Source organism: Varroa destructor, unplaced genomic scaffold, assembly GCF_002443255.2.
Source record: "Varroa destructor unplaced genomic scaffold, Vdes_3.0 BEIS01000001.1, whole genome shotgun sequence".
NCBI lineage: Eukaryota > Metazoa > Arthropoda > Arachnida > Mesostigmata > Varroidae > Varroa > Varroa destructor.
In genome coordinates, this window is record NW_019211454.1 from 48339965 (window position 1) to 48366336 (window position 26372).

Below are 26372 nucleotides of genomic sequence, written 5' to 3' on the forward strand. Positions count from 1 at the left end.
AATATTATTTACTGAGATTTTTTAAGAGAGATAAAATCTCTTAGCTTGACGGTGATTTTGTGAAGGGGCTCGACTTGACATTTGCTTAAAACTGGACTAACACCAAGACATTGTGCGTTTTCTTCTCCTATAGAGCTCCTCAATCGCATATCTACATATCGGTTTCTTCTGAGGATAAATACAATTTCAAACACATGTCTATTTTCATCGTCGGCATAGCTTTATGGAATGAAATTCTCATAATTTGCGTTTAATATTAGTGTAGGAAAATTTACTCAAATTGTTTCCTTTGTTATGAAGCAAACAATGCATTTCACTCCACACGCCTCATACTATTTCTGTTGTCCCAGTCCGTTTCAAAGCTTCGCGCTCCCCCTCCCCCTCAAAGACACACCCACTACTATGTTGTTTTCGAGGCGCAAGAGCGCTTCACCATCTATTACACGAAGTATCGCTCCAGTAGAGGATGTTTACGGTCGGTGGCCGAATCAGAGTGCATGCCGTCCCCCCTCCTCCCTTGCTCTCGCTCTCTCTCTCTCGCTCTGTATGAGTGAGCGGGTGAGTGTATTTGGCTGTCCACTGTGGATGTGAACAACTCTGCTCTCCAGAAAGATGGCTGGCTGAGTTGTGTTGGCCGCCGATGTTGCTTGTGTGCAATGGCTGTTTGCTTGGTGGCCGCCGTTGGTTGTCTTCGTAGCTCCATTCAGCGGTCGTCTGTCTCCCTGTTTGTCCGCTGTTCCGCCGCCCGCTCGGCTTCTGCTGCCGCTGCTATGTTGCGCTGGCTGGCTCGAGTGGGGCAGGCAGTGAGCAGGCGAGTGGGTGAGCGGGGTTATGATGGCAGAGGCAAAGTGGAGCCGCGGCTGCTGGCTGGCTGACTCTCTAGCAGCTTCCTTTTCTTCTGCTAGAAGAGTACTGCTGTTGATTCAGTGAGTGAAACTCTCCAGCCGTGTATTCGTTAGTTGACTGGCCGCCTGGCTGACTGACTGTTAGCTAGTGAATTTCGTGTGGCGTCTCCGTGTACTAATGATTATTGCTAGAGGAAGAACAAAGCTCCACATATGAATTATACCACTATGCATGATATATATAGTGAACGGTGGTATCGTCTTGAACACGATGTAACGAGTGCTTGATAAGGATAATTTTTTAACTATTGTAAACTAATTTATAACGTATAGGAAGACAATATCAACGTACGTGTGTGTGCTTGAAACCAGATTTGCGGAAGACTCAGTATTAGTATTATTTCGAGTGATTGGTTTTATTGCGGCGACGATTTATTCATGAAGTCCTGCTATCGGCCTGAACACCTTTCTCGCGCTACCGTTTCTGCGGAAAAATACTGTGAGTACTACTTATCGTTTGATGTATCCTGGTTAGATTCTTTGGTATCCCAGATTATCATTAGCAGGGAGTCGGAGTTCCGCTAATGTTGTCCAGCCTCGGTTCACTCTGTTCACGGATTAGCTCTGCTCGAATCCATTTAATTGCCTATGCATCGCTCTGATCAGTAACAGTTATTGACTGAAACCGCACGGGTACGGTCCACTGCCGGTGCGACTAATAGATCGCAGTCTGCTAGTGCTGGGGGGCCGGATGGTGGCGAATTTTTTATCGTCAGTTGTTAGTTATTTGTTGCCGCATTCCGGTTGACATTACTGTGGTCGTCATCGATACGTCGTCGTGGGATTTATTGCTCGGTACTTCACTGTCGCTGCTGTAGCTCAGTTGTATTCTGTCGTTCTTTGTCGTATTCTGCAAAAGCAACTCATGCTAGTGTCGCTTCTGATAGTACTGGTGGGCAAGGCCGGATGGATAACAGGATTCGGGTCGACGCGTAGTGGTTGTATTGCGGCTGGTTGGGACAGTGAGTTCAAGTCGCCATCATCTTTGTCGACGTTCAGTGGCCTGTGCCCATAGCGAGAATTAATGGTGATTTTGCTATTTTCATTGGCGACCGTGTAACATCAGTGGTCCGTAGTTAGACATTGCTGTAGTTATGGGATCGTCCTGCCTGGTGATAGCGACAACGTGCTGAGATAATGTCGACGATCAGAGTTGCCGGTTGCTTCTAGTGATGGCGGCGGTGGCAGTTGAAGTCCAGCGATCTGTACACAGTCGTTGTACAGCGTCCGTACGAATGTCAAATGGACATCAGACCTAGAGTTTAGGACAGGGAAAATTGAAATTGGATTGTACTTGAAGACAAATTTGAGAGAATAGCTCTAGGTACTGCTATGATAGTTTTTCAATTCTGTTCTGTCGAAGGAGTATGTGCCTGGCTGTCAAGCTATGAAGTATGATTGTGAAGAGGTGGAGTCGAGCCAATAATTCAGGCGCATTGCAACCGCGTTGTTAGTTTGCCTTCTGATGATTTGCTTGAAAACTATGACACTCTTTCGACGTGTGTGATCTAAATAGGCGGTCACCTATTTAGCCGTATCCTGATTGCTCGTTGGCCTTTTATGTATCTTTCGTCTTAGTGTTGGTCGTCGTCATGGACACTCTCTTGCGACGGCTTATATGTCTGACGTTTATCTGGTTGGCTTGTTAAGGACAAGTCCTCGCCTGCACAGCTATCTAGGCTGTGACCTATCACATCGATATCATCGCAATGGCTTTTGCTATGGGCGCCCATTCCTGAGACTGTTCATCAGCTCCTTCCATTGGAACAACATTAGAATTATTATTATTATTATTATGACAATACATTAAGCACTCGGGAAAAATAAGCCTTGAGCATTGGCTTACCAAGCTTACAAATAACACTCATTTCATTCATTTTTTTTCCATGGTCTTTCAATGTCTATCTGCATTTAGAATGGTGCTTTCCGGTTACTGGAAACAACAGCTCATATCAAATGAAACCTCATTGTTTGAATTCAACGGAAATACTGTGCCGGTTGCACATAAAAGTTCAACGTAAGTTTTATGAAACACTGAAATCAATTCTCTCGTTCCCTACTGTAGTTTGACATATTTCCATACACAAAGAACTCTAGTTAAATATTTTCTCTATCTCTTTCTTTTTTTCATTTCACCGGGAGAGTGTGTAATGCTCCCTCTGTTGCTTTAACCTTAAGTGCAAGTCGTAGTCGTTTTTTCTTTAATCGGTTCTGGAAGTGTTACATCGACCCGGGGCGATGCAGTCTGATCATTGGTATTAAGATTTGAGCTTATAACAATATCCACTAACTATCCGATGTTATGTATCTTTCATACCCGCAAACCTATTGGGCAGTATCGTGGCATGGAATCACTGGCAGTGGCCTACTAAATGTAGGAATTATAGTAGGTCTCAATTTTCCGCTTGTGAGTATTCTAAGTGACTTACTATCGAAAACTAGCACACCTGTGATGAAGACTACTTATTAAGCTATGTTAGTCTACCTGTATTCCTATGCGCTATTACTATTTAACTGTACAGATCCACTAAGTGTGTTGCCGAACAAGAATCACAGCCGTAGTAGTATGCGCCCTGGCCACAGATGAATTCTGTAATGATACTAGCGATAGGTTTGTCATTGACGTGGACTTCGGCGCTGTCAGAGAGTGAAGTCGTTCGTCGTCGAATGGGCGCTCGCTCCTCAGCTTATCCATCACCGTAGTGTTGCGTTATATTGCATTGTATAGTTTAGCGTAGAATGTCGGCGGAGCAGAAATAAATGACGGGCGAAGTGGTCGCTTACAGCCGGGTATCTAGGTAGCTAGATGTAGCTAGCCAGCCAGCAAGTGAACCTCCGCCCATTTGCTGCCGCTGCCTTTGCTGCGACGGTTTCAGTGGTCCTACGACTACTGTTGCTTCTAGGCAACTGGTGGCTAGTGCTTTTGCTGTTCTGACTTTGGTTTAGGCACAGCGAAGTCAACCGCGGCCTCTGCTGTGCTTTGCTGCGGCACTTCAGTGCGGTTCTGCCTTTCAGTCCGGTTCACTTCTATTCTGTTGTCTAGCTTTTGCTTCTGTAGCAGCAGTAGCAACGAATAACGTTCGGGTTTTGTGGCTGCTCTTTGGGAGCAGCGACCCGAGTGGCAGCACAACGTTGCGGTGGTGTTCAGCGCCGCTGCTGCGGCAGGCGCGACCCATGCAGGCCACAAGTCAATCAGTCAGCTCGTAGCAGCAGCAGTAGCATTCGCATTCGACAGAAACCGCTTACAGTATGATATTAGGACTGGCTGTGGCGGATGCTACAGGAGAATCTATCTTACACCTACATATACGGTACGTATAGGTCATGTGAGTAAGATTGGGTGGCACACGAGTTTGGACCCGCATGTGCTTGTGTGGACCGTAGCAGTAGATCTGCGTTTGTCTGAGTGCCGATCCGGGCGAGCAGTGCCCACTACTGCTGCCGCCGCCGCCGCCATGACTTTGGTGGTCTTTTGAGTAGAGGCAGTAATCCAGCTGCGTACTATCGTAGTTTTTGCTGCTTATGAAGTCTAATAGGGCAGGACGAGTCGCCTACCGATATCGGTAGGTGCGCTGCTTATGTGCGCGGGCATGTGGCATCGCATCGAACGAGTTATACTACACATTTCGACGATTACTTGGCTCAGTAAATGCTACAATGAATTATAAGAAAGACGGCTCATTAGCTGATTAGTCTCGGCTTTAGCGCCGGCCCCTGCCTTCTCCCTATATCCATAGCACGCACAAATTACTTCAAATGGACGACGTAAGTCGTGGCGCATACACAGCTGTTTGTTATTAGTAAAGCGGTGGTATGTTATTTGAACATAGGTTTCGTGAAAGCGGTAACGACATAAGTGTGTCCTGCATGATTAGCGTAGTGAAACGTGGTCAGGTTGATGTCTATCTGTCCAACTAGGACACCGAATAAAACACTAGGACACGTGTTAAATCTGCTGGACTTTGTTTCACTTCGTAGAAAGTGACCTGCAGTTGCTCAGATAGTTTGCTATGTTTAGGTGTCATCCGAAAGGGTGCTATGTAGTTTTTCTAATCTAATTCTAATCACCCCCTAATTTTTGTTAGATGTATACGGTCGTTTTCTGCGGCAACAGTGTAAAATAGCATTTATGTGTTCTATCTACACTAATGCAAAGATGGCGACAGTATGTAATTGAAAAGGCAGGCTGGAGTACGCGGAAGAAAAGTTCTCCCATTACCAATAACCCTTTCTGGTAGCTTTCACCATTCCATTAACGATGACTCTGAATGAAATGTGTTATTATAACACTCCTCCGTTGGCCTCCTATTTCCGCATTAGCGTACCGAAGTATCGTCACTTACTAGGCGGTGACCGTTCTCGCCATTGTCGCCGTTATCGACAAGGGCACTTTATTGCTACGTTTTCCCCACACTCGTGCACTACTCGATCGCTTGCTCCGTCTCCAACTTTTCTGTGTATACTTTACTTATATTAACATAGGTGCTAGTTATTACTTTCACAATGTTTCCATTTCGGTGCTCTCGCTGCGTTCGCCTGTTCAACTGGCCGTGATCTCTCAGTAACCCCGGCGTAGTGCATGACATCGTAGAATGGGTGTCCTAAGCACCTCCCGCGTTCACTGGACGCATTACTGATGCCAGCTTGATTGGTTGCAGCGGCGGCGGCGGCGGTGGCTGCCTGTTCAGCTGGTGAGATCAGATCAGCCTTGCGTTAGAAAACGTTAAAAAGCGCCGTGAACCGCCATCACCGCCTCCACTGCTGCCTTAAGGGCAGCTGCAGTGATAAAATGAGCCGAGAACGTCTCTACGTAATGTAATTGCGTAGTATTTTTTTCTTTTAATAGCGACGTTTGTTGGTCGTCTCGCTTTGGCATCATCGCATCGGTGGCGGCCCCGTCGCCGATCGCTTTTTTCTTTTCTATTGGGCGTAGTTTTGAGTGACTGCTTTTGACTGTTCGAAGTAACAAGCGAGCAGCTAAACGAAGATTCTAGAAGAAAAAGAAAGAAAACAGATATTGAAGCACATTAGAGCTGTTAGTAGCGGCAGCGACTAATTGTTGTCACTGCTGCTGTAAAAGTTCGTACGTTAATCGTCGGTGGGTAAATCAGTAAATAAATTTAAATTGGTAGAAATAAGGGGTCTCTCTTGTTAGAGTTATATCGCAGTTAGATCCTCGTTTGGTTCAAGCGCGTTCGTCGTCATACGTATTGCCATCGACTAATTGGAGGCGATCCAATAATTATCATAGTATACTTCGTTGGTGGGTGAACCTGACGTGTCTCTCCCATGCTGTCGAAATCTACTCAGGCTAAAAGTTGACCGAACGATTACTCAGCAATAAAGTAGCGAGAAGCCGACTGTCCTATTTGCCAACTCAAGCTTAACAACCACATTGGTTGCGTCGAAGCGATGCTAAAAGGCAGAACTAAACAATCGTCTGCTAGATAATCGTCTATTTGTCGTGTTGAATTGATTTTGATGTTCAGAATTTCGAATATGTGCCTCACTCTCAACTACAGCCGTTTTCCTCTGCCGCAAGCTAAATATTCTAAGCAATGATTGCTTCATTAACAAGTATTATACAAACTGGGTAAAGGGTGGCTAAGTGATTTCTTTAACAACCTTAAATAAGTGGTCGTTTCAGCCAGCCGCCAAATTTGCTAAAAATATCTATAGCTAAATCATTTAGCGATTTTCTTCCATTAATCTAAGGACTTTTAGCCGAACGTCTGTATGGAACGCCTAACATTAAGCAAAGAATACTCAATAAATAAAATCATTACATAGCGCTAGTGCGCTATTCATCACGTCTAGTAACAATGGCGTTGTTGTTTCGCATCGTTATCTCTTATTGTCTTAGTTTTCATTGCTAGCTCCAACTCTTTTCTACTAATTCGGGATGGCATACTTTTTCGCCAGTTTTAAGCAACGAGCGAATCGACGCGTGGACGTTGCTCTCGGTGTCAAGCGGTCAACACGGTAACAGATTATCAAAAAACACGAGCGGCCTCGTGAGCCGTTGATATTTACCCTATTCTTTCGTTCCTATTAGATTTGTCTATGGGTTTGAAACGTGTCAAACGATATATATACATAGGTGTCACCAGCGTTATGTCGATCGTTTTGTGCTTCTCACTCTCAAAGCACGTTTTTTTCTATCGACTGATATATTTATGGGTATTTTTATGTGTCTGTACGTTCTCTAACATTTGCTTGTAAGACTGTGCATTATCGCCGTGCGTCCAAAAAGACGTCTTGGCCAAGTGGTTAGTCACTTTCTCCGTCGTCGATATCTTTGATACTTCTGTGCGGTTACCATTGGCGCCACCACTTCGCTTGTATTTTTTATACGGGAACTACTATAATACTACAATATTATTACAGGTAAAATAGTATAATTGCGCTGTTCGAGTTTTGACAGATATGCAAGTGAGCGGTGCGTGACAAACAAGCTTTTGCCTCTATACCGGGAATGAACTACGCCTAGATCTTTCCACGTCTTTGTGCTTGGCGGGTTGCGTCGTACCGTGAAACATAGAGTGAATAGACGCCATAGATACCATAAATATGGACGGCAAACTGAGAACGTAAGATATTTGAGGGGACAAAGAGCTTGTAGAGAATTATTCTAACCATCATTAGCTTCTGAAAACTAACTACAGCGGTGGTGGCGAGTGGCGTCGGCCTGCATTCCATTCTAGTAAAAGAGCTAACTGTCGAGTATCAGGAAAATCCCCTTCCGTACAATTGTTGTTCCTCGGGTATAATGGCTTCAGGGTTAGAGTGGTACTAAGCAGTTATTTGATAAGCAAGTGATAATATTCTCTTGGTCCAGTTAGAAATAGCCTTGCCATAAGTCCGTTTAGTCTGTGTCTATATATCTTGGGAGATCTGGTTGCCAATGGCTAGCGACTTTGTCCAGTTGACGTGCCAGCGGCCGAACGCTAATTTACCCTAACCTCTTGAATCAGGCATCGTCCTATCTTGCGCCATACAATCCACGTTTTCCGTATGCCTCAGAGTATGTTTGTCTGTCCGCTTGCGCGTGATCCATCAATCAGTGCGATACTGGTCTACTAACACGTCGGGATTCGACGTCCTAGTTGTGTCGCTGTCTGCAAGTTTCTGCGTTGGCTGGCAGCTGATACGAAGAATCAATCGCTGATCACTGACTGACTGACTGACTGACTTGTACTCGATCACTGTAATGACTACCACACGCTGCTTCATACGATCGTAACGGTAACTCCGATTATGATCACGGTATACATCCGGGCGGATCAGTTCGATCGGATAGAATATTCGGAGCGAAAAACTGTTTGCTAGTTCCAACACTACCTCTAACTGGTGTGTATTAATTAGACGCGGCACACAATTCAACGTCATCGTCTCCAATTGCTTCTAGCGAATGTCCTCATCGTGTAGCGTTGGGCTTTTCGTGTGGTTATGAAACTGCTCCCTTCCACTCACCGTCTGGCTAGTCTACTGTCCATCTATCTTCTTCCTGGTGCTGCAGATAGGTCTCTCGATACACAGGGCCTTCTGCCGAGGCCGACGTTAACAGTTTCGTTTGTATAGTAGATGATCACCGTTAGTCATCCGTAAACATTATACAACTGGCCATATTGAGCTACTGCTATGGCTACTTGGCACTACATGCCTGGAAGTGTCGTACCATATCTGCTCGAAGTGCAGTTATAAGAGAATGCTACCGAATCCAATCTTTCTCTCTTCATTCAGATCCTGTCTTGTATGTCTATCTGATTCGTTGCAGCAGCAAAAACTGCTAAAAATGAACCGAGAGGAATTGAGACATCGAATAAAAAAGAGAAAGAAAAGAAAAAGAATAGAAGCAGCAGCAGCACCACCAACAATAACAGCAATGGACGCAAAACCACGCTTCAAACACCGTTAGACGCTGCTCTTGAACAACTGCCAGCGGCATCAACTGCTCGAACGGCCGCGTTCTGAGATATACGTTTGCTTGAGCATACAACGGCGCCATCGCTAGCTCCGAATCATAACAGCAACGCCGCCGGTGAAACGTGTCTCTGTTGAGTCAGAAATTTTGAATGGCATAGAGAGATGGAGTGAAAATGATGGGTAGAAATATTTATAAAGTATGGCAGCACACTTCGGTAAAATAATGACAGCATAGCTCATAAAGACAGGGAAACGGAAAAAAAGAAAAAAATAAAGAATACAATAAGTGTCCGAAACATATTTCGACTTTTGTTATTATACACAGTAATGATAACGGAATGGATCGTATCCGGCCAGCAAATACATGGCTGGACCGATGAGTACACATGGACGAGCAGCAAATTTCGTCATGCCGTTGTTGCACTCTTTAGAGGTGGTGCTACCGCTGATTTTGCAACCGAGTAATTACCTACGCTCGGGTAGTATCCGTACATCCATTGTGTACAAAGAAGCTGGCACAGCCAAGCTGATAAGCAGCCAGCGTGCATACCAGCGAGGCTGGTGAGAAGTGGAAACGGCAAAATTGGGGATGGATACGAGTGAAATTCCCACCGTCGAAGTTTAATTCGGAAAAAAACCCCCAACTGATGATTATTATGATCCTGTTACGATGCCTCTTCTACGCCGATTAAATCTTTGTAAACTAATTAGTTCTAGTTAGTAAACAAGATAACGACTCCCGGACTAATCAGACGTGGGAACTCTCTACTGAATTCAAACGGAAATGCCACATATTGTATTCTGCTTCTCTATTTCTTCTCTATTCTCCTGGTTCTTCTATTCTCTTCTACTTCTTTTCTATAAGCACATGTGATGATTACAAAGCGATGGAACTCCGTGCACAACTCTTGAAAAACAACTTCAGTCATCACCTCTTTTTGTGATTCAGTAGGTGGCAAATTATTTACGCCAATCCGACCCACGTTTCTCACCCGTCGATATGGGTTGCATTATTACATTCTATAAGCACCACTGTACGGTTTGGTTAGCGTATTGGACTCGTCGTGCGCGAATGTGAAACGCTTCGGGATCCTAGCAGACTTGGCGAATCGCGCAATGTGGGGCGATACGCACGCTCATATAGCGGACATAATGGCTGAACCAAGAGGTAGCCGGTGCGAGAAATAGCAATGTTCCGTTCTTCGGAAAATACGGTTACGTTTATTGGAACAAGCAAGCCGAAAATGTTTGATAGATATGAATCCTTGTACATCACATGCGTGCATGAACATACATAGCACGGGCAGCCCATCTTTGAAGTGTCAATCGTGACATTTGCTTTCGATATAAGCAGTGACCGCGGACGATTTTGACACGGTGGTCGTTGTAATGATCATTCAATTATTCAGCGATTTTTCCAATGAATAACTATTCGTTGAACCCCTACCAGAAATCTCTCGTGCTCTACTTGGGTATACCGTACTTGCCGAAGGAGTAACCTGGTCATCCTCATTCAATTTTGGTGATTTCAGATCATCAGAGCTTGGACTGGTGAAGATCGTTTTGACAATGTGATATCGCGATCTAACACTAGGCAAGGTGTTTACCATGGGAGATTTGATTGCACTTTTTACGTGTACTGCGCTGTTGTGATTGTTAGATGCGTATTCTGAAGCTCGTATTTAGATATGAAGATAAATGTTGTTGTATGGTTACGTTGCAGCTTTTTTTAGCTCTTACCAACAAAGTTTTCAACAATAGGCAACTACTGCACAAATGCCGAGGCACGCGTTTTTGCAATGATTTGTTCTAATGCGTCGTTCGGTTCCAGTTGTCTCTGGTGGCAGAATACGGAACAAATTCAATGGAACTGTCTCCTCGGCCGCTCCTGCTGCCAAGCTAAACGTTGACAATCCTAGCGCAAATGCACATTTACTGCACCGAATCCTAATATTTTTAAACGCTGCTTCTTCGTTCGAACAATGTTGGAAACAATGGATATATCTGGAAAACACAGATCATGCGGGCGATTAGTAATGCTAAATTGCTTTATAGTTTTTGTGACCACCAATTCAACCGTACATAGTAGGTACATTCCCTGTAGCAAATGTTTCTGCTGGCTTAATGGCGCAAATATCCTCGAAGTCATATAAGGCTAGCTGCTTGAAAGACGTCGGTGATATGAATGACACCGATCGATACGCGTGCCAATGATAGGTATACCTAATGAACAATTTATTTAGCGTTTCCGCAGGTTAGGGTGCTTAATTTAGCCCGTCTACCCGATTTGCGTGACGTTTCTTCCCATCAGCATCTTGTTCAAGCTTCCTCTTGTCGCTTCGTTACGGCGAGGAAGATTAGCAAAGAGATGCCATTGGTCGACTGTTACGCTTCGCGCAAAATGTCGCTTCCATAGGACATACGTAAATATATGCTTTCTTTCCTCTAGCGCCGTTGTGGTCTATTTATAAGAAGTCAGGTTGTTGCTTAGTGGCTGCAGACATGCTGTTTTGACACGTACATTTAGTGTTTACGTAGTTTGAATAGATCTTCATTGTTGTAAAGTTGTTGTCTTTTGAAAGGGACCTGAACCTGGGCATCATTCATAGATATAAATGCCCACACATAAGGAACCCAATTTCTTTCTACTTGTATCGGTTCATTGATATGCCGTCTGTATTTTATCGCTCGTATCACGTAGATGCATGTCATGATGAAGCTCGGACCAGTGACCCCTGACGTCGCTGGCAAGAAACCCAGCCTTTCAGCCATTGATATGCGGTTGTTTTTTTTTGAACATTATCATCAATAAACTGGCGTTGTGCCCATTAGAAGCAACAATGGCGAACGATTATATTTTCATCCTTTGTGCATTGACATAGTGCTCTCAGACGCAGAGGGGCTTCCAGTACTACTCGGGTTGGTAAGCTATTAATGCTCCTATTCAATGTCAGTATCTGCAGTGCCTCTATGAAACAACGCCGTAGTCAACTTCGTATCCGCTTATACTGAGAACTTCGATGTTCGGATGTGCAGACGATGTTAGATATTAAAGCTTCGAATCTGTAATACCACCCATACGCAAACAGTAATTGAAAACCGAGAAGTGAATATGTGGCTCTCTCGGACAAGGGTATCTCAAAGATTTCCTATTTCTTTTTTTTAGAAATGTTTTAGTCTAAGTTGGTTAGCGCGTTTCATTGCCAAAGGGTGCAAAGCAGCACCAGCCTTCGGTACCTTCTATTGCTAAGTACCATTTAATGTATATGGTGCCATTTATGCAAGACGTATACTACATTTTAAATACAAACAAATTATCGTCTTTCTCATTGATTATTATTAAAATATATAAAAGGTTCGAGGAAGATGGTGGCTGATTGGAAAGCTAGTTCAATAACTACTAAGCGTATTTGCTGCTAATATTTACATCGATATTTGTTAGACTGTAGAAGGGAGCCAGCAATTTACAATAACAGTTGTGAAAAAAAGGATCTACTTGGCCTTTGAACCACAATAATAATTTCTATTATATAGGCTATATTTCGACTATAGGCACATTGTGCCGAGTGTGCAGTCAATTAGTTATTTGGAAAAAAAAAAAGTCTGGCAAATATGTAGGGAAACAGAACTGTGAGTTGGTTAAAATTGTTTATTCGGCGCGCTAAGTAAACAACTGACGGTTGCCGGAAATTTATTACAACGCTTTGGTGGAAAGTGGTGTCCTGAATTTGCAATAGTAAGGACGATGCAAGGCCTGGGAAGTAGAATTTAGTGTTGCCGTAGGAAACGTGTTGCGGCATTTGTCTTTGCTAATTAGGAAAATAATCTGACACGATTTCTCATACATTTTACAGCAAATTGAGGGCTTCATGCGAATAACTATGCTAACTATAACAAAAAAAGCGGTATTTCCTAAAAATGATACGCATAGATACTCAAAATCCAGTTATCCAGTTTCGTGCGGAATACGCAGAAAAGATACTATAACATGTACCCTTGATTTTTCTCAGCTGGTGTCTTTTGTGTTAGGCGTTGCCTGTAATTGAAAATGTTCTTCGATATTTCGTACCACGGCACGATTTCGATTACCAGTAAAAGGCTGTATTTGATAGTAAACTTCGCTCTGAATTTTTCTAAAATTTACTATCAAATACAGCCAAGTTAGTGCAGCGTGCCTTGACGATATGAGCGATGATTGGAACGCGTAGCCCATTGTCGGCAACATACCATACAAAAATATGTACGGAAAAATTCATTTCGGGCGTCACTCATGCTATCATCTGTATGAAAGTCTCTAGAGCTTGTTCCGTGGTACCGTGACGAAACTGTAGTAAGTAGACCGTATATCGCCATACATATGAATCAAGGTAGCATAAATACGCAAACATAATTGAAAATATTCAGCTGGTTTGACTGGTCGCTTTCTAGTAAACTATTTTGTCATCATAATAAATAATGATGACTATAAATGAATGATTTCTTGCTCCAGAGCGCAGGCGCTTATTTTTCAGGCTTGTGCGTTTAAAATTCAGTGCTTCGCTATGTTTTCACATTGAGTAAGCGTTTCTGTTCTCGTAGCACTTATCTTTTAGCAACCTGTTTAAACAGTAGTATCGTACTGTTATCAAAATGGTTACTAATTGCTGCTCTATTTCTTCAATGAAGAAGCTGTAAGTAGCAACATTCTGCATGCGGGCCTCTGGTTAACCAATGACGGCGATAATCTAAATATTTTCTTTTTTTTTCTTTAATTTCTCAATATATAGACGATAAACGATGCGCTGTGCTTTGAAGAATAATTTTGTGTATGTATTTGACATTCTGACGATGATATGAATATTGTTAGGGGGCTAAAGACGTCGTTGCGTGACCAAGCCTGTACCGTTGAATCAGAATTATATATCATAGCATTTTAATTGGGTCGTTATTGACTATGACAATCTTTTTACTAGGGGAACAAATTCTCGTACTTGCCTGACGAGCACAGACAAAAAACACATGATTATTTGTTTTAATTATTCGCTGGTGTATCATATTTTCTTTACTAAGTCACACATGGTTTATCTTATCTAGGACGAAATTGTTTCTTATGCCAAATCATTCCTTTTATTGCAGCTACCTCTAAATCACAATTTTAATGTCTGGTGTCGTTGATATCGCTAGCTATTAGTCACTTGCAGTAAAAATACGATGATACTTTGGTTTCATGTACCCCATTGAAATTGGATCACATTAGGCAAAATGTCGACTTTGGTCTATTTCCGCCATTGTCTTCAGTACAGTCATCCTTTGATGTAGGCAATAAGCCTATTGGCACAAGCGTTTGAACATTTTAGTGTGCGTAGTATACATTTATTGCACATATGTAATCTTAGTGTGGGCGAAGAACTAACAGCTGACTAGCTCTAACAGTCTATGTGCCATCTGCCGGAAGCACACAGGCATGTATTCAAACATTCCAAATTGGACAAATATAAACTGGTCCAGCTTGCCGTAATGTCTTCATTTGCTACTTTTTGGTTCCAGAAAAAAGCCAATTCTTCTTCTGATGAGAACCAGTACTTCGGTTCGAGCGAGTATCACCTATCCTTCAACGTGTTCACGCAAAAAGGAAGCTCACCCAGATTATTAATTTCCACCTTTTCGCCCGAAACGAACAGTCTACATTATTACTAGCTTTTATGCGACTTTTTAAAAATTCGAAAAAGATTTTTTAAAAAATAAACCGCATTTCAACTAGAAAATTCACCGAGTGGCCTAAGCTATATATTTCGTACAAAAACTTTTATCAAAAACTGTATAAAAAAACGTTTTGAAGAGCGGAAGTCAATTGCCAGTCGGGTCATCCAGGTAAGCTCCAGCCGTTAGCGTCCTAGAAACTTTCCGCACATTTTATACTTACTGGCTGTTTTGAACGTTTGCACTTTCAGTTGCTATCGGCCCAAAATTTAATTCTGCTTATATATAGTGTGTCACTTATAACGCTTAGTCGAAACTTAATTGCGGAGTGATAATTGGCTCGTAGTAACAGGCTTAGGTCCCGAATTAAAGCTGTACTTGCGGTGGATAATGGCTATATTAAACAGGTACAACCGTCAAGAATAACTTTTAGCACGTGGAAATTTTTCTGTTGAGAAAGCTGTTTTTTTTTGTTCAGTTAGGAGTAATAGTAAGAATAAGTCCGCCTTTAGATGTTCTACCCTTTATATATAATTCCGTTCATGAGTCTTCGCAGTCCTAAAAGATACAAGATAGATTTGGATTATTATCGCTAGAGAAGAATCTGCATTAAAGCCTCGTAAGTTCATTTTTGTGTTTAAAATTGTGCATGTTAGCAGACAACGACTCCAAGTTGGGTCTATTCATTCAAAATTGGGTACCAACGTGATACTAGAAAGTGTCATATGATAGGGAGTCCGCGCTTATAGAAAGCTCACGTTTACCTCTCTTCTTTTCGGAACAAGCTCATTGAAATTCACTATATTTTTCAAGGGTAGAAACGTTAGTCGGCGAATGTTGTACCGGGAATGTTTGCTTCTAGTTTGAAGTACATATGGGCCTGTACGTATTTCTCTGTCAAGCATTCTCTTGTTGTTGACGGTCCACAGCCCCTTCTTGCGTATTAGGAAGAATGCTGAGGTGTGCAAATGTGCCAATGGTACATCAACTAAGTACGCGTCAAACGAGTGTGAGCGAGCTCACAACCACCGGATAAGGGTCACTTCCTCTTAGTGTCGTTCTATCCACCTAATTGATTGAGATAAATCTCTTGATAAATATGTGCGTTGATAATTTTAAAAAACGGCTCAAACGCCTTTGTGACTCTTAGTGAATTTTGATTGGCTGTTGCAGGCAACTTATCAGGTGACATGTGAAGATGTTAAAAAAATTCATTAATATAACACGTCTGGCCAAGTATTAATAATAATGATTATAATAGAATAACGCATTACCTTCTATTTTCTACTGTTATTTCAGGAGAATGCCACTCTCGTGTTGTGCTGGACACCTCTCGCAGTGCTTTAAGTCGAGTGGTATTCAAGAGGCTCCTGGTGTTGTCCTGCTACAGGCTATCAATTGCCCATCAAGCACTACTGCGCACTAAAGCTGTAGTGGTCGTGGTCGTGGTGCAGAGGCGCAACAGTTTAACATAGTTTAAGAGGCCGCTGCAAAGGGGCCTAAAGTTGAAGACCACGGAGGGCTAACCTAGACAAACGGGTGGCTGGAGCTTGTGGAGGGGGCGCCGTGGCGCTAATGGCGCCCACCGCGCAGCCGGGCCCCTCTGCAGCTGGGGGCCTGGCGGGGGCGCACCGCCCCTACCCTTTACCCCTGCCTCCGCATACGCACACCCATGCCACGGTCTCTGGTAGCCATTCTACCCAGCAGCAGCAGCAACAACAACAACACCAGCAACAGCTTCCGGCGTCTCCACGTCACCATTCCGTTGTTGGTCAAGGGGGTCAGTTGGATAATCTTCAAGGACCCATGCCAACACCGAGGTAAGTTTTGATTATTTTTCTTAGTGTTATAAACATTTTTTATAGAAATTATATGCAAATTCTTTGCTACTCCCACTCGTTAACTCAATCTCATACACTACTGGCATAGTTTTACAAGAATTGAATACGCTTTTTCCTAATTTTCCTAAATTAAAAAAGATAAATTCGAATCGCGCAAGCTTCCGATCAGTCGCGTCACTGAAAATTAATTAAGCTGAAAAAACTGTGAATCGTATAAACAAAAATAAGGCTTCAAAACTTTTTTCTTTATCAAATGGTGGTAGTTTAGTTGGTTGCATAATCATTTTGTTGCTTCAACTGTTAGAAAATAATAACTCGCGTATAAAATGCAAAAAAACGCGTTATCTTTTTAGAAATTATGTCTCCCGTTTCTTCATTCTCTTATTTTTTCTCGAACTTAATATTAAATTCGAAGATAAACAATATCATGCCGATCAATATTGATCAGCATGATATTGTTTCGATGCATAGCTTTTTAGAGAATTTCTAAGCACTTTTGCTGGAGAGGGAGTAAAAAAAGAGATGGGAGGAGCAAAACATACGTTTCTCTAAACATAAACACGCGTGGTCACGGAGGTTGAGGAGACAAACGAATAGCTCACCACTCTAAAAATCAGCTTTTCCAGAAAAATGTCTGGAAATAGATCCTAATTGCTAGGAAAACTGATCCGACGGAACTTTTGAATCGACACATTTTAACGCACGGCTACAATAGAGGGGAATAACATTTGTTTACCTTGGAGCATGTATTTGCTTGCTAGGCTATTCTGTTTCGGTTCCAACACTGCAACCATAATATTACTACGATGTATAGAAACCCAAACAAAGCTATCGAAAAATACTTCATCTAGAAGTATTTTTTTTTTGTTTTTGGTATAGGAAACTACACCATGCTGTGAGATTTCGATGAACGCGTAGTAGTCAACCAATGACGGGGGCTTTTTGCATCTCTGACAACACCTAAGCGGGCTGACTATAACTGTGTGTTCGGTTACAACCCTGTAGCTGATCAAATATATAGGGCTATTCGCCTGTCATGACAATTGTCTCACTGGAGAATGACGATATCTGGTTTTGATATAACATGCTTGCTAAAGCTGTTAGGCGGCAAAGGGTTAACCCCTGTCTAGCACTTTAGCTACCTGGGTAGTGTTATTATATATTCTAGTTCCTTGCTGGTATTTTTTGATACAGTTAAAAAAAATAGGTGATACCTGACCTGTTTCTTAGGCTTTTTTTTTTTTTCTATTTGTAGCCTTCTACTACATTATTTTTCGTAGTGCTATTTTTACCTTTATTACCTATTAGTTGCTATTTTTTTACCTTTTACTAGCATATCACTGGCCTTAAATGGCACACAATAAACTTGCAAAGATGTCGAGATACAATTTGCTTGTTAGGTTCGCTAAAATCTCACACCATCTTTATGGTAAACGAAAATACATTAGTGATTAATCCCTGGTGGTGGTGGTGGTGGTGGTGGTGAAAGTTGTAGGCCCTCTCTAGTCGATGGCTTCTGCCGATTATTTAGTAGTACATACCCATACTGACGAGAGTCTCTAACGCTGTTAACAATCAATTTACCATGCGAGTTTATAATACGTTGTGGACGTACGAGGCATCGATTTTGACAGTTGATGCTTAAGTGGTTCGTCGTTTGTCTTCATGAATTTACGTCTTTTTGAGGATTAGTGTGTGATGCTCGAGTCACTCGTCAAAGTGAGTAGGTACTAAAGCGATGGTTCTGTGGCACGTTAGTGTCAAAATACAGCGAACAGGTACGATGATCCTGACTAATGTGGCATTTGATTCATAGAGTGCAGTGCCACAGTGCATTTGCCTGCGTTATTGACGCACAGAAGCCGCTTTTGATTTAGGGATGGAGGGACGACATCAGATATTTTGCAGGTATAGAAAAAGGTAAGGTACAAATAATAGTGAGATAATAGTGTATATAGAGGAATTGCATCTATAGCGTGGAATTTCGGACTGTGGCCATTATTGTTCGCCAGTCCAGAGCTGACAAGCGCCATTTGTATATCATAGGAAAGCACCAAGTGATTATAACGATACGAACTGTAGGCTTGTCCTGAGACACACGAATATACACCTAGGGTGTTTGTTCCTACGCTTCTTTTGTTGTCAGTAGAAGTGAAAGTTATATCAGCGACCCCCTCTGAATGCCTAAATTACTGCTGCGTGAACTTATGTTACGTTTATGGTGTTAAAGCACTTGCGTGAGAAATAGAAAACTCAAAGACGAGCCTAGTTTTCGTTTTATATATGACTTGAGGCCTTAACATTGCCATATAAGGGGCACTTCGTGGTTGGCTGCCTAAAGTCTTGCAGAACGTGTTATCAAATCTGTTGAGTGTTCCGCTATTTGACGTCAGTTCGAGGTATCTATATAATCGGCGGTGAGTGCGTCATATGCCAAAAGCGAGTTCAAAGTAATCTACAAATACCGTTTGCTGGGTTATGCAGAGCCGTAAATTTCAGTAGCTACCGTTCGCTCCAACTGCGGAAATCGAGGGGGCGTAGACTTTTGCAAGCCAATAAAAAATTATTTCTGTGCAATCAATCACTGAATGTCCATCCACACGCAAACGCGGGTCAACGTGAGAGCGCCCCCTTACCCTATCATCAGGCGATTATTTAGTACAAACCGGTTTATGCTGCTGAGCGTCCAGTTCTTTGAGTTGATTCGTAACAACATCGTTTCGTAACTCCTAACCCGCGTTAAATCTCTTAGGTATTAATCGTAAGCACCAATATTTCAACAGTGATTGCTAGTTAGATTTGACCAAGCTTTCGACACAAAGTGAGTCCGAAATAAGGTGACGTCTACTAAGAGGAGTTGTCACTGGTCTAGCGCAACGGCGAACTTCAGCTAAATATACGGCGAACTTTAGCTAACTAACACTACATCAATCGCGTTTGGCGGGTACCATCCGTTACATAATAACATCGCGTTTTTAACGTCCTTTAGATGATCAATGCATTCATTACCGAAACGAGTAATATCGTATAGTCATTCCCTTGACGTTTTCTTTAATCTCATATATAACTCAGCGCCCGGTACTAACTTCTGACAGGTTTTCTGTTCGGATCACTATCTTCTAATATCTTCGTATCTAGTAATAGACCCAACTGCTAAACGTGATTGTGACACGATTTAGTCGGGCTGGCGCTGAACGTCGGAGCCGACCCCTTGACAATAATGATATTTTCCTTTCTTGCCTGCAGTCACTTTGTTTAATACGTTCCGTGTGACTGTGAAGCAAAAAACTCTAGTTGCACTCTCAGTAATGTAGAACGAAGCGTGACCAGGCAGTGGACTGTGCCGCTGCATCACATGCGACCGGACCACATCAAACCATAATGAACGCATAACTCTAAAGGATGCCTTTATTGGAAACTTGCTCAATGTGACTCCTGCACTATGTACGGGCATCGTTTGGGAAAATGGAAAGTGAAAATGCTAAAGAAGGAATGTAAAGTATCTGAGATGCAAAAAAGAACGACAGATATACATTTCAAGAGCTTTCTTGCAAAAGGGTATAAGTAAGCCTAAGTATCTTTTATTTGATCTTCGGTGGCATATATCTGCTGGATCCTCTTGATTTGCTTGCATTTTGGCAGCGTCTGCCTTCCGCCCAAAGAGGTCTGGGTGTTTCTCAATTCGTATAGAGCGTAAAAAACGATATTTGTCAAACTTGAATTGAAAATTCAGTAACAATTTCAGAATAACATAACAAAGCATTTGACTGTACTATCTACTATGAAAATAAGAAAAAAAAAAACGTAATTTTCTCTATTCTAGCCAAAATGCCTTCATCCTTATGCATAGAAACCTGATAATGGGTGAATTTCCGTTTTGACTAAAATAGCTTTTGGTCAAACTAAAAGAACAACATAGTATTACGCGGAAATAGCTCAAGTCAACATTGCTACTTCGGTAACCATCTTGTCAAGTGGAAAAAGCCCAATGCTCGCAGTTGTATGGTACGGACGCATACGGTATTAAAGGAGCGCACATTGTTTATTTATAAATAATTACTCTTCTGTATTTCTCTCAAATCTATTATCACAAATAGGCTCACACAAAGCTAGACAACCCTTTCTCCCCCCTTTTAACGATAGCTTTTTTTTTTTTTAGCAGAGAGAATAATATCGAATTGCAAGTGGCCTTTTGCACCTTTTAATTTTTTGCCCGTTTTGAGACCTTGCATTCTTGGCACCTTTGGCCTGCTACAAACTTAAAATTTAGCTTTGTTTGTATTTTCTTTTTGTAGCCTACTCGAACGACAGTTTTGTTTGTTATCAGCTGTTGTTATCAGTGTTGTTATCAGCTTCGTATCGTTACAATAAAAAAAAATCATTTGGGAGGAACATTTTCAAAATTACTAATTAGCTGTGTAGACCTTAAATTGATAGTTGGCGGTCATAATTAATAGAATGATTACCAGGAATGACGCCTAGACCGAACATATTTTGTTAAAATATCTATTTTCCATAGATACGTTTTGAAAGTCAAAGCCTAAGGAAAATTCTCAATTTAGGCCGCATTTGTTAACGAGTGTTTCAGAAAATTAACTCCAAAACACAAACTATAGGCTAACTATATATATACTAACTATAACTAGATAAGGGTATTAGACTGTAATTATCCCAAGCATTGGTAAGAGCAAAGATATTTTGGATTAATTCAGCAATACACAATGTTGCATCAATGAGTGTTCTTCTTTCAGTCTAGGATAGCATTGTTTTGCTAGATCAGCGCGGGTATTTCTGTGAGAGCCATACACTGTACGTCAAGTTCTATGAATGAAGTATTTTCACGCGCAGGTCTTTACGATATCAACACAAATGGATTCGCTTTGGCAAACAAAGTGTGTTTTGATATCTATATTTAGACATTGGGAGGATTTTTCTAAATTTTTTTGAGAACGTGCAAATTAGAAATACAATAATCTGGTATAATCTGGTAAAACATCTTCACTCGAAAATTGTTGGGAATATGTATTGGAGGATGAAGGTCTGTCGTTACTGCAAGACCAAGAAATACTCCCGGCAATTTCACGACTAACCACGCACTCCATGTTTCTCGCTTCCAGGCTAAAACTGCATTCACGCTCAAGCCTCGTTGTATCTGCCGAAGAGTTTGTACTGGGACAAAAGGAGCCTCTTTTGGTAAGCTGGGATATACGAGAAGACGTACATCCGTTGGACTGGATTGGTCTCTATCGTACAGGTAAGAATTAACTAGAAGTACTTACCAACATATAAAATAACAGTGCCAAACCATAGAACGGAAGCATTTCAACAAATGAAACACGAACGACCACAGTATTTGCGTGATTTAAACTATCGAACGTGACGTTTAAATACACAAGCAATTTTTGTATAATCGATGTGGTTAGCTCAGATCTAAGGCCGATCCATTTGGTACTAATGACTATTCAAGCAAAGAAGACTGAAGAAGAGCAAAACCTTTGTATGCTACTACTGCTCAACGGCGTTGCGTCTTCCTGTCGATAAAATTAATTTAGGTAACCTGTACGAAATTGATATAAACAAACAGAAGACACTCATTTACTGCAGAATGCCTGGTTCTGTGGAAAGCAAGAGGAAAAACAGAAAAGAGGGGTGTTATAGCTAAGCTTGTGTGATACTACGTATGACATCCGTCTATGGCCTCGCCCCAGGATACACACCGCTTCCATTAGCACTTGCGACTGATGCTTTGTGTTAATGTTCGTGCCTCATCGTGCTTTAAGGTCTGATTGTCATCCGTCTCGTAAAGGGAAAGCTTTTTGAGCGCCGACGGCTGTTGGTGTTAAACGTATTAGCAGCAGATGATGCGGGATAACAGCAGAATTGAGCTAAACGGGCATAGTGTCTTCGACTTATGAAGGCCAGATTGGCTGATGAGGGACCTTTGAGGCTTGAGGCTGGAGTTAACTTCGAGGGAACAGCAGCCGCAAAAGACAACTAACTGATATGGTCGAAGGTGACGTTTCGTGTGTATGAAGAACGCTAGTGGGTTGGTGCTACCTGAACCCTCTGTTCACTGTGACAATTGGCCTTATAAATATCTACCCTTTTCCGTTCAGCAGAATGCTTGAGTCCATTTAGGTCGGGTAAACGCAGTAAATAGAATGAGCGGGAGTTATAAAGCTACTGCTAGCTCTGGTTATTGTTGCTGGCAAATTCATACCCATGTTCAACGTCTCAAGAAAGGCTGAAACGATAATATCCCATTTCATACTATTCTGATTTTTGGAGGTCTACCGTGTCTCTTAACATCAGCAGCTATTTTTATAGATGACGGTTAGGGTTAATTTCATTATTGATTACCAACTAGTACCACTTATAAAGAGACATTCTCTAAAAGGAGCGTTTCCATTTTAGCCTTGGATGTTGTTTTGTAAGGGCGTAAACCTCCCCATTATTCAGACGGTATTTCCATTAAGTGTAACAAAGTGTAAGAACGCGTTTCCTACTGTTATTCACAGCAGTATACCATAGATAATTTGAAACTATCGTTGATTATAGAAGCTAAACAGTGAAATTTGTATTATAGAGACTGTGAAATAAGCAGAGGCTCGTATAAATATACCAGGCGTTCCTTATCAGAGGGAAAATGAGGACCTGCCCTAAGTCGGTGCAGCTATCGTAGCTATAGCTGACGGTTCAATGTCGTGCTCTCCATGGATTTTGTAAGCGAGTGCTACAGGTCTTCTTCGGCGTGGTTTCGTAGCAACAAGATCTTTAAAATGCCCCTGACATAGATGGGGAGCTCCCAGAAAAGTAGCGCTCATGCTTGTCAAACACAATGGCACTAGAATACTTTGATAATAGCAAAATGTAAAAATTAAGATTCTGTTGCCTTCGGAAGTTCCGAAACATGCTTAGGTATTTAGCGCTCTCAAAATCTCTATGTACAATAGTTTTACATGAAATGTCCGGCACAGTATGTCCAATATGGATACCCAATATTACGTAAAACATCGTGTAGTGGGCCGAGGGTACATCATCTACAAAACAGTGGCCGTATGGCCTAGCACAGTTTTCGTTAGTAACTACTACTATACCTTATCGTCATGATTTATTGAGCTATTTAGATATGAAACGCGTAATCTAAATTTCACACTGGCTGAGGTTGAACACTAGAAAGTCGTAGATACTAAAAGAAACTTCTTGATATGGAAAATTTCCAGAGGACTGTAAATAGCCTTTCTAAATCAAACAGCACATCGCTCTGCTACTGATGCAATCCTTACAAGCAGTGTTGTAAATACAGAAATATCTAAATATGGATCTATCGACCGTTCCCGTTAACCCAATATCTACGTGGTGGCGGTGGCCTCATTTCTTCAGTATCAATGTGATCGCCTTTGTCAAAATCGCAAACGTACGAGCGACAGCGTTTGTTACCGTTAGCTCAGCCTAATCTCAACAGAGGACGAGCAACCATAGTTACACGCGCTGATCGAATTGTAAAGCGTTGCGGAACCCGAAAACGTTTGCTGAACTGCCTTGTATCAGAGAAATATTCTACCAGTAGACTACTCGAAAATCAAAACGTTGTGTTACTAATCGGCTAGTTGTCGCCACCGAAAAAACAGATTTGAATGACTGTGGTCGTTGCCCCACCCTTCATTCGTGGTGATCCCTTCGACTGAAAAAATTGAAAATGTAAAAAATGAAATTGTGAAAATTGGGGGGTCCCCATATGACAGTTATAGGCTTTACTGGCAGATGGACAGGACTGTAGAAAAACCCGCTGTTCACTGGTTTATAGATCCGTTGGTTTGTCTGTTTTGGGTTAAGTGCGACCGACACCATTGGCATTGCTACTATCAGCAGCGCCAGCATGGCCAAGACAGTCAACACCTGTGAGCGGAACGGATACTCTCTAGAGAATATCTATGGAGAGCTGTGCCGAAGAAGGGCCGACATAACATGCCGTAACAGCAACGGTGCATGCAGCCGCGTCGGCCAGCATTCTGTCCTGCTCGGCCGCTTTGCCGTTGAATTTTTCGGCTAACGCCCATGCTGGTGTTCATTGATAGACGTTAGGGGGTGCATATCGTCTCGTAGGAGAGGGTAGTGATGCTGCTGCCGTGATTAGCAGCTTGAGGCAGCAGCAGCCGTAGATGATACCAAGCAGCCGGTCGCGGTAACACACCAGGCAGCGGTCACAACGTAGGCGCCGACAACTGAAATGGAGTGCAGAGGGAGCCTAAAAGTAGCACAAACAGAACAACGCCACGGGCGGAGAACAGTTTTACTGCAAACGTTGAATGGAGACCAGCGAACAAAATCATCGTAGCCATAGTAGTCACTCGTGATAGGAACGACTCCATAGAGTTGGAAGCTACACTGCTGGCAGCGACAGTCAGCAGCAGGATTTGCCCAGCTGGTGATAATGAAGATGTCTGGCAGGTGCGCGAGTCCGCGCAAACGACTCGCGGCCAGTGTCTGCAGGCGAAGACAAAGTTGTCTCTGTGTTAATTTTAGATGAGGATGAAATTATCCAGTAAATATGTGTGTCAACGGAACAGCGCAGATTGTGGTGCTGAAAATAATTGTGGCCTGGTAAAAGCTGAGACTTTAGTGCCTCTAGTTAATAACAATGGAATGGTACCGAATGTGAAACGTTTGATTCGTTCATGAAAATAATTTAGGTTTTCCCTTAATGGACAAGGGAACAAATTATGGAAATCGAAGAAAACCGGCGACTAACAGCTCCCTTGCTGATGTCTAAGTATCGACTACGACGGAGTAACGCGTTCCGTCGGCGAAGGTCTCAGATTGAGCACTATCTTATAAAAAAGCCGATAGCGAGATTCGTCAACCAGAGCAGTAACAATAGTGAACAATGTGAGGTACATCGTCAAAAAGGGTGTTTTAATGATGTCTCAATAACGGAAGAATATACCGTTGTCTCGACAACGCCACCACCATCACCGTGCTTTGTTAGGGTCGAACCTTGTACCCTCGAGAAGGGGAGTGATATTGCTCGTTTCAATAACCGCAGAAATGCCGTACGCATAGAAGACGCTAGCCATCTCAGAATATATATGAGTGCTAGAAAAGGTAAAGAAGTCGGCTGTGCTGGCCCTACTTATAGATTCGATATCATAAAGAGTTCAACTCGTAAACAATATGCATTTTTCATTTTGCCGCGCAAGAACCACTCGATAATGTCGTAGTTGTTCTGTTAATATTATAATTGTGGTTACCAATACCACGTTATTGCTCTTTCTTTTACCACTTGCAGATGAGACTGACCCGCAAAAGTACCTGGACAAGAAGGAGATCAACAAGGGTCATGCCTCCGGCAAGCAGACACTTACAGGCCGTGGTGGAGTTTTGTGGCCACTCGGAGAGACTGTCTTTAATAACTTCGCCAATTGCTCGCCAGATGCTACCACTGATGGCGCAGCGGACCACCACCGTGACCAGGTAGTGTCTTCGTGCTTTCGCTACTATCATGGACCGACGGCCATGTGCAGGGCTGTTTCACCAGTTGTACAACTTTGTCGGACCAGTCAAGCACAACAGGAGGCAAGTAAAACCGTAGAGTTTAATAATAATAACAACTAAAAAAAAACGAAAAGATATAACGGGAAAATGTATTCGAAGTATAATGGTTACGCTTTTGAAGTTTTGAAGCCAAAAGGGAATATGAGTACAATTTTATTGAAACTCTCGCATTCTGATATCGGCTTCTGGTTGAGGTAATTGTACGTTGTATGAAGATGTCCTGCTTTAATGGGTATGAGAACATCGAACGGCATGTTAACCAAGAAATCAGCTCGAGAAACAATAGCTTCACATTACAGGGGAAAAATAAGTAACTGTTAAGGAAGGCTGTGAACTGATGGGCTTTGCGATTATTACTATCAAATCTCGTTCCAACATAGTAACTCCAAACCAATGATATAATAGCTGGTATTGTCAACCTAAACAGATCATTTCATACATCCAATTTCACTCTCCAACAATATAT

At 42.3% G+C, this 26372-nt stretch overlaps 1 protein-coding gene and 1 long non-coding RNA gene across 7 annotated transcripts in view; one reads left to right on the forward strand and one right to left on the reverse strand.

The window, feature by feature from the left end:
- Positions 1-680: 680 nt before the first annotated feature.
- Positions 681-26372, forward strand: part of LOC111255572 (E3 ubiquitin-protein ligase HECW2-like) — a 41260-nt gene continuing 15568 nt past the window's right edge. The window contains exons 1-6 of one of the 5 annotated variants that reach the window (XM_086978176.1): positions 681-1344; positions 2821-2922; positions 14358-14681; positions 15810-16330; positions 21469-21605; positions 25641-25927. In XM_086978176.1, the coding sequence (XP_086834302.1) occupies positions 16086-16330; positions 21469-21605; positions 25641-25927 (669 nt within the window). In that variant the 5' untranslated portion in view covers positions 681-1344; positions 2821-2922; positions 14358-14681; positions 15810-16085. Of the gene's footprint in view, positions 1345-2820; positions 2923-14357; positions 14682-15809; positions 16331-17916; positions 18272-21468; positions 21606-23771; positions 25457-25640; positions 25928-26372 lie in introns of those variants that run through there. The other 4 variants (XM_086978175.1, XM_022817670.2, XM_086978177.1 and 1 more) reach the window with 4 other exon arrangements.
- Positions 1072-8832, reverse strand: LOC147758746 (uncharacterized). 2 transcript variants are annotated; one of them, XR_015319616.1, is made up of 2 exons: positions 6179-8832; positions 1072-5895 (listed from the first exon to the last, which is right to left on the reverse strand). It is a non-coding gene; the product is annotated as an uncharacterized LOC147758746 (long non-coding RNA). The 2 variants fall into 2 exon arrangements; XR_015319615.1 differs by having other exon boundaries at positions 6162-8832.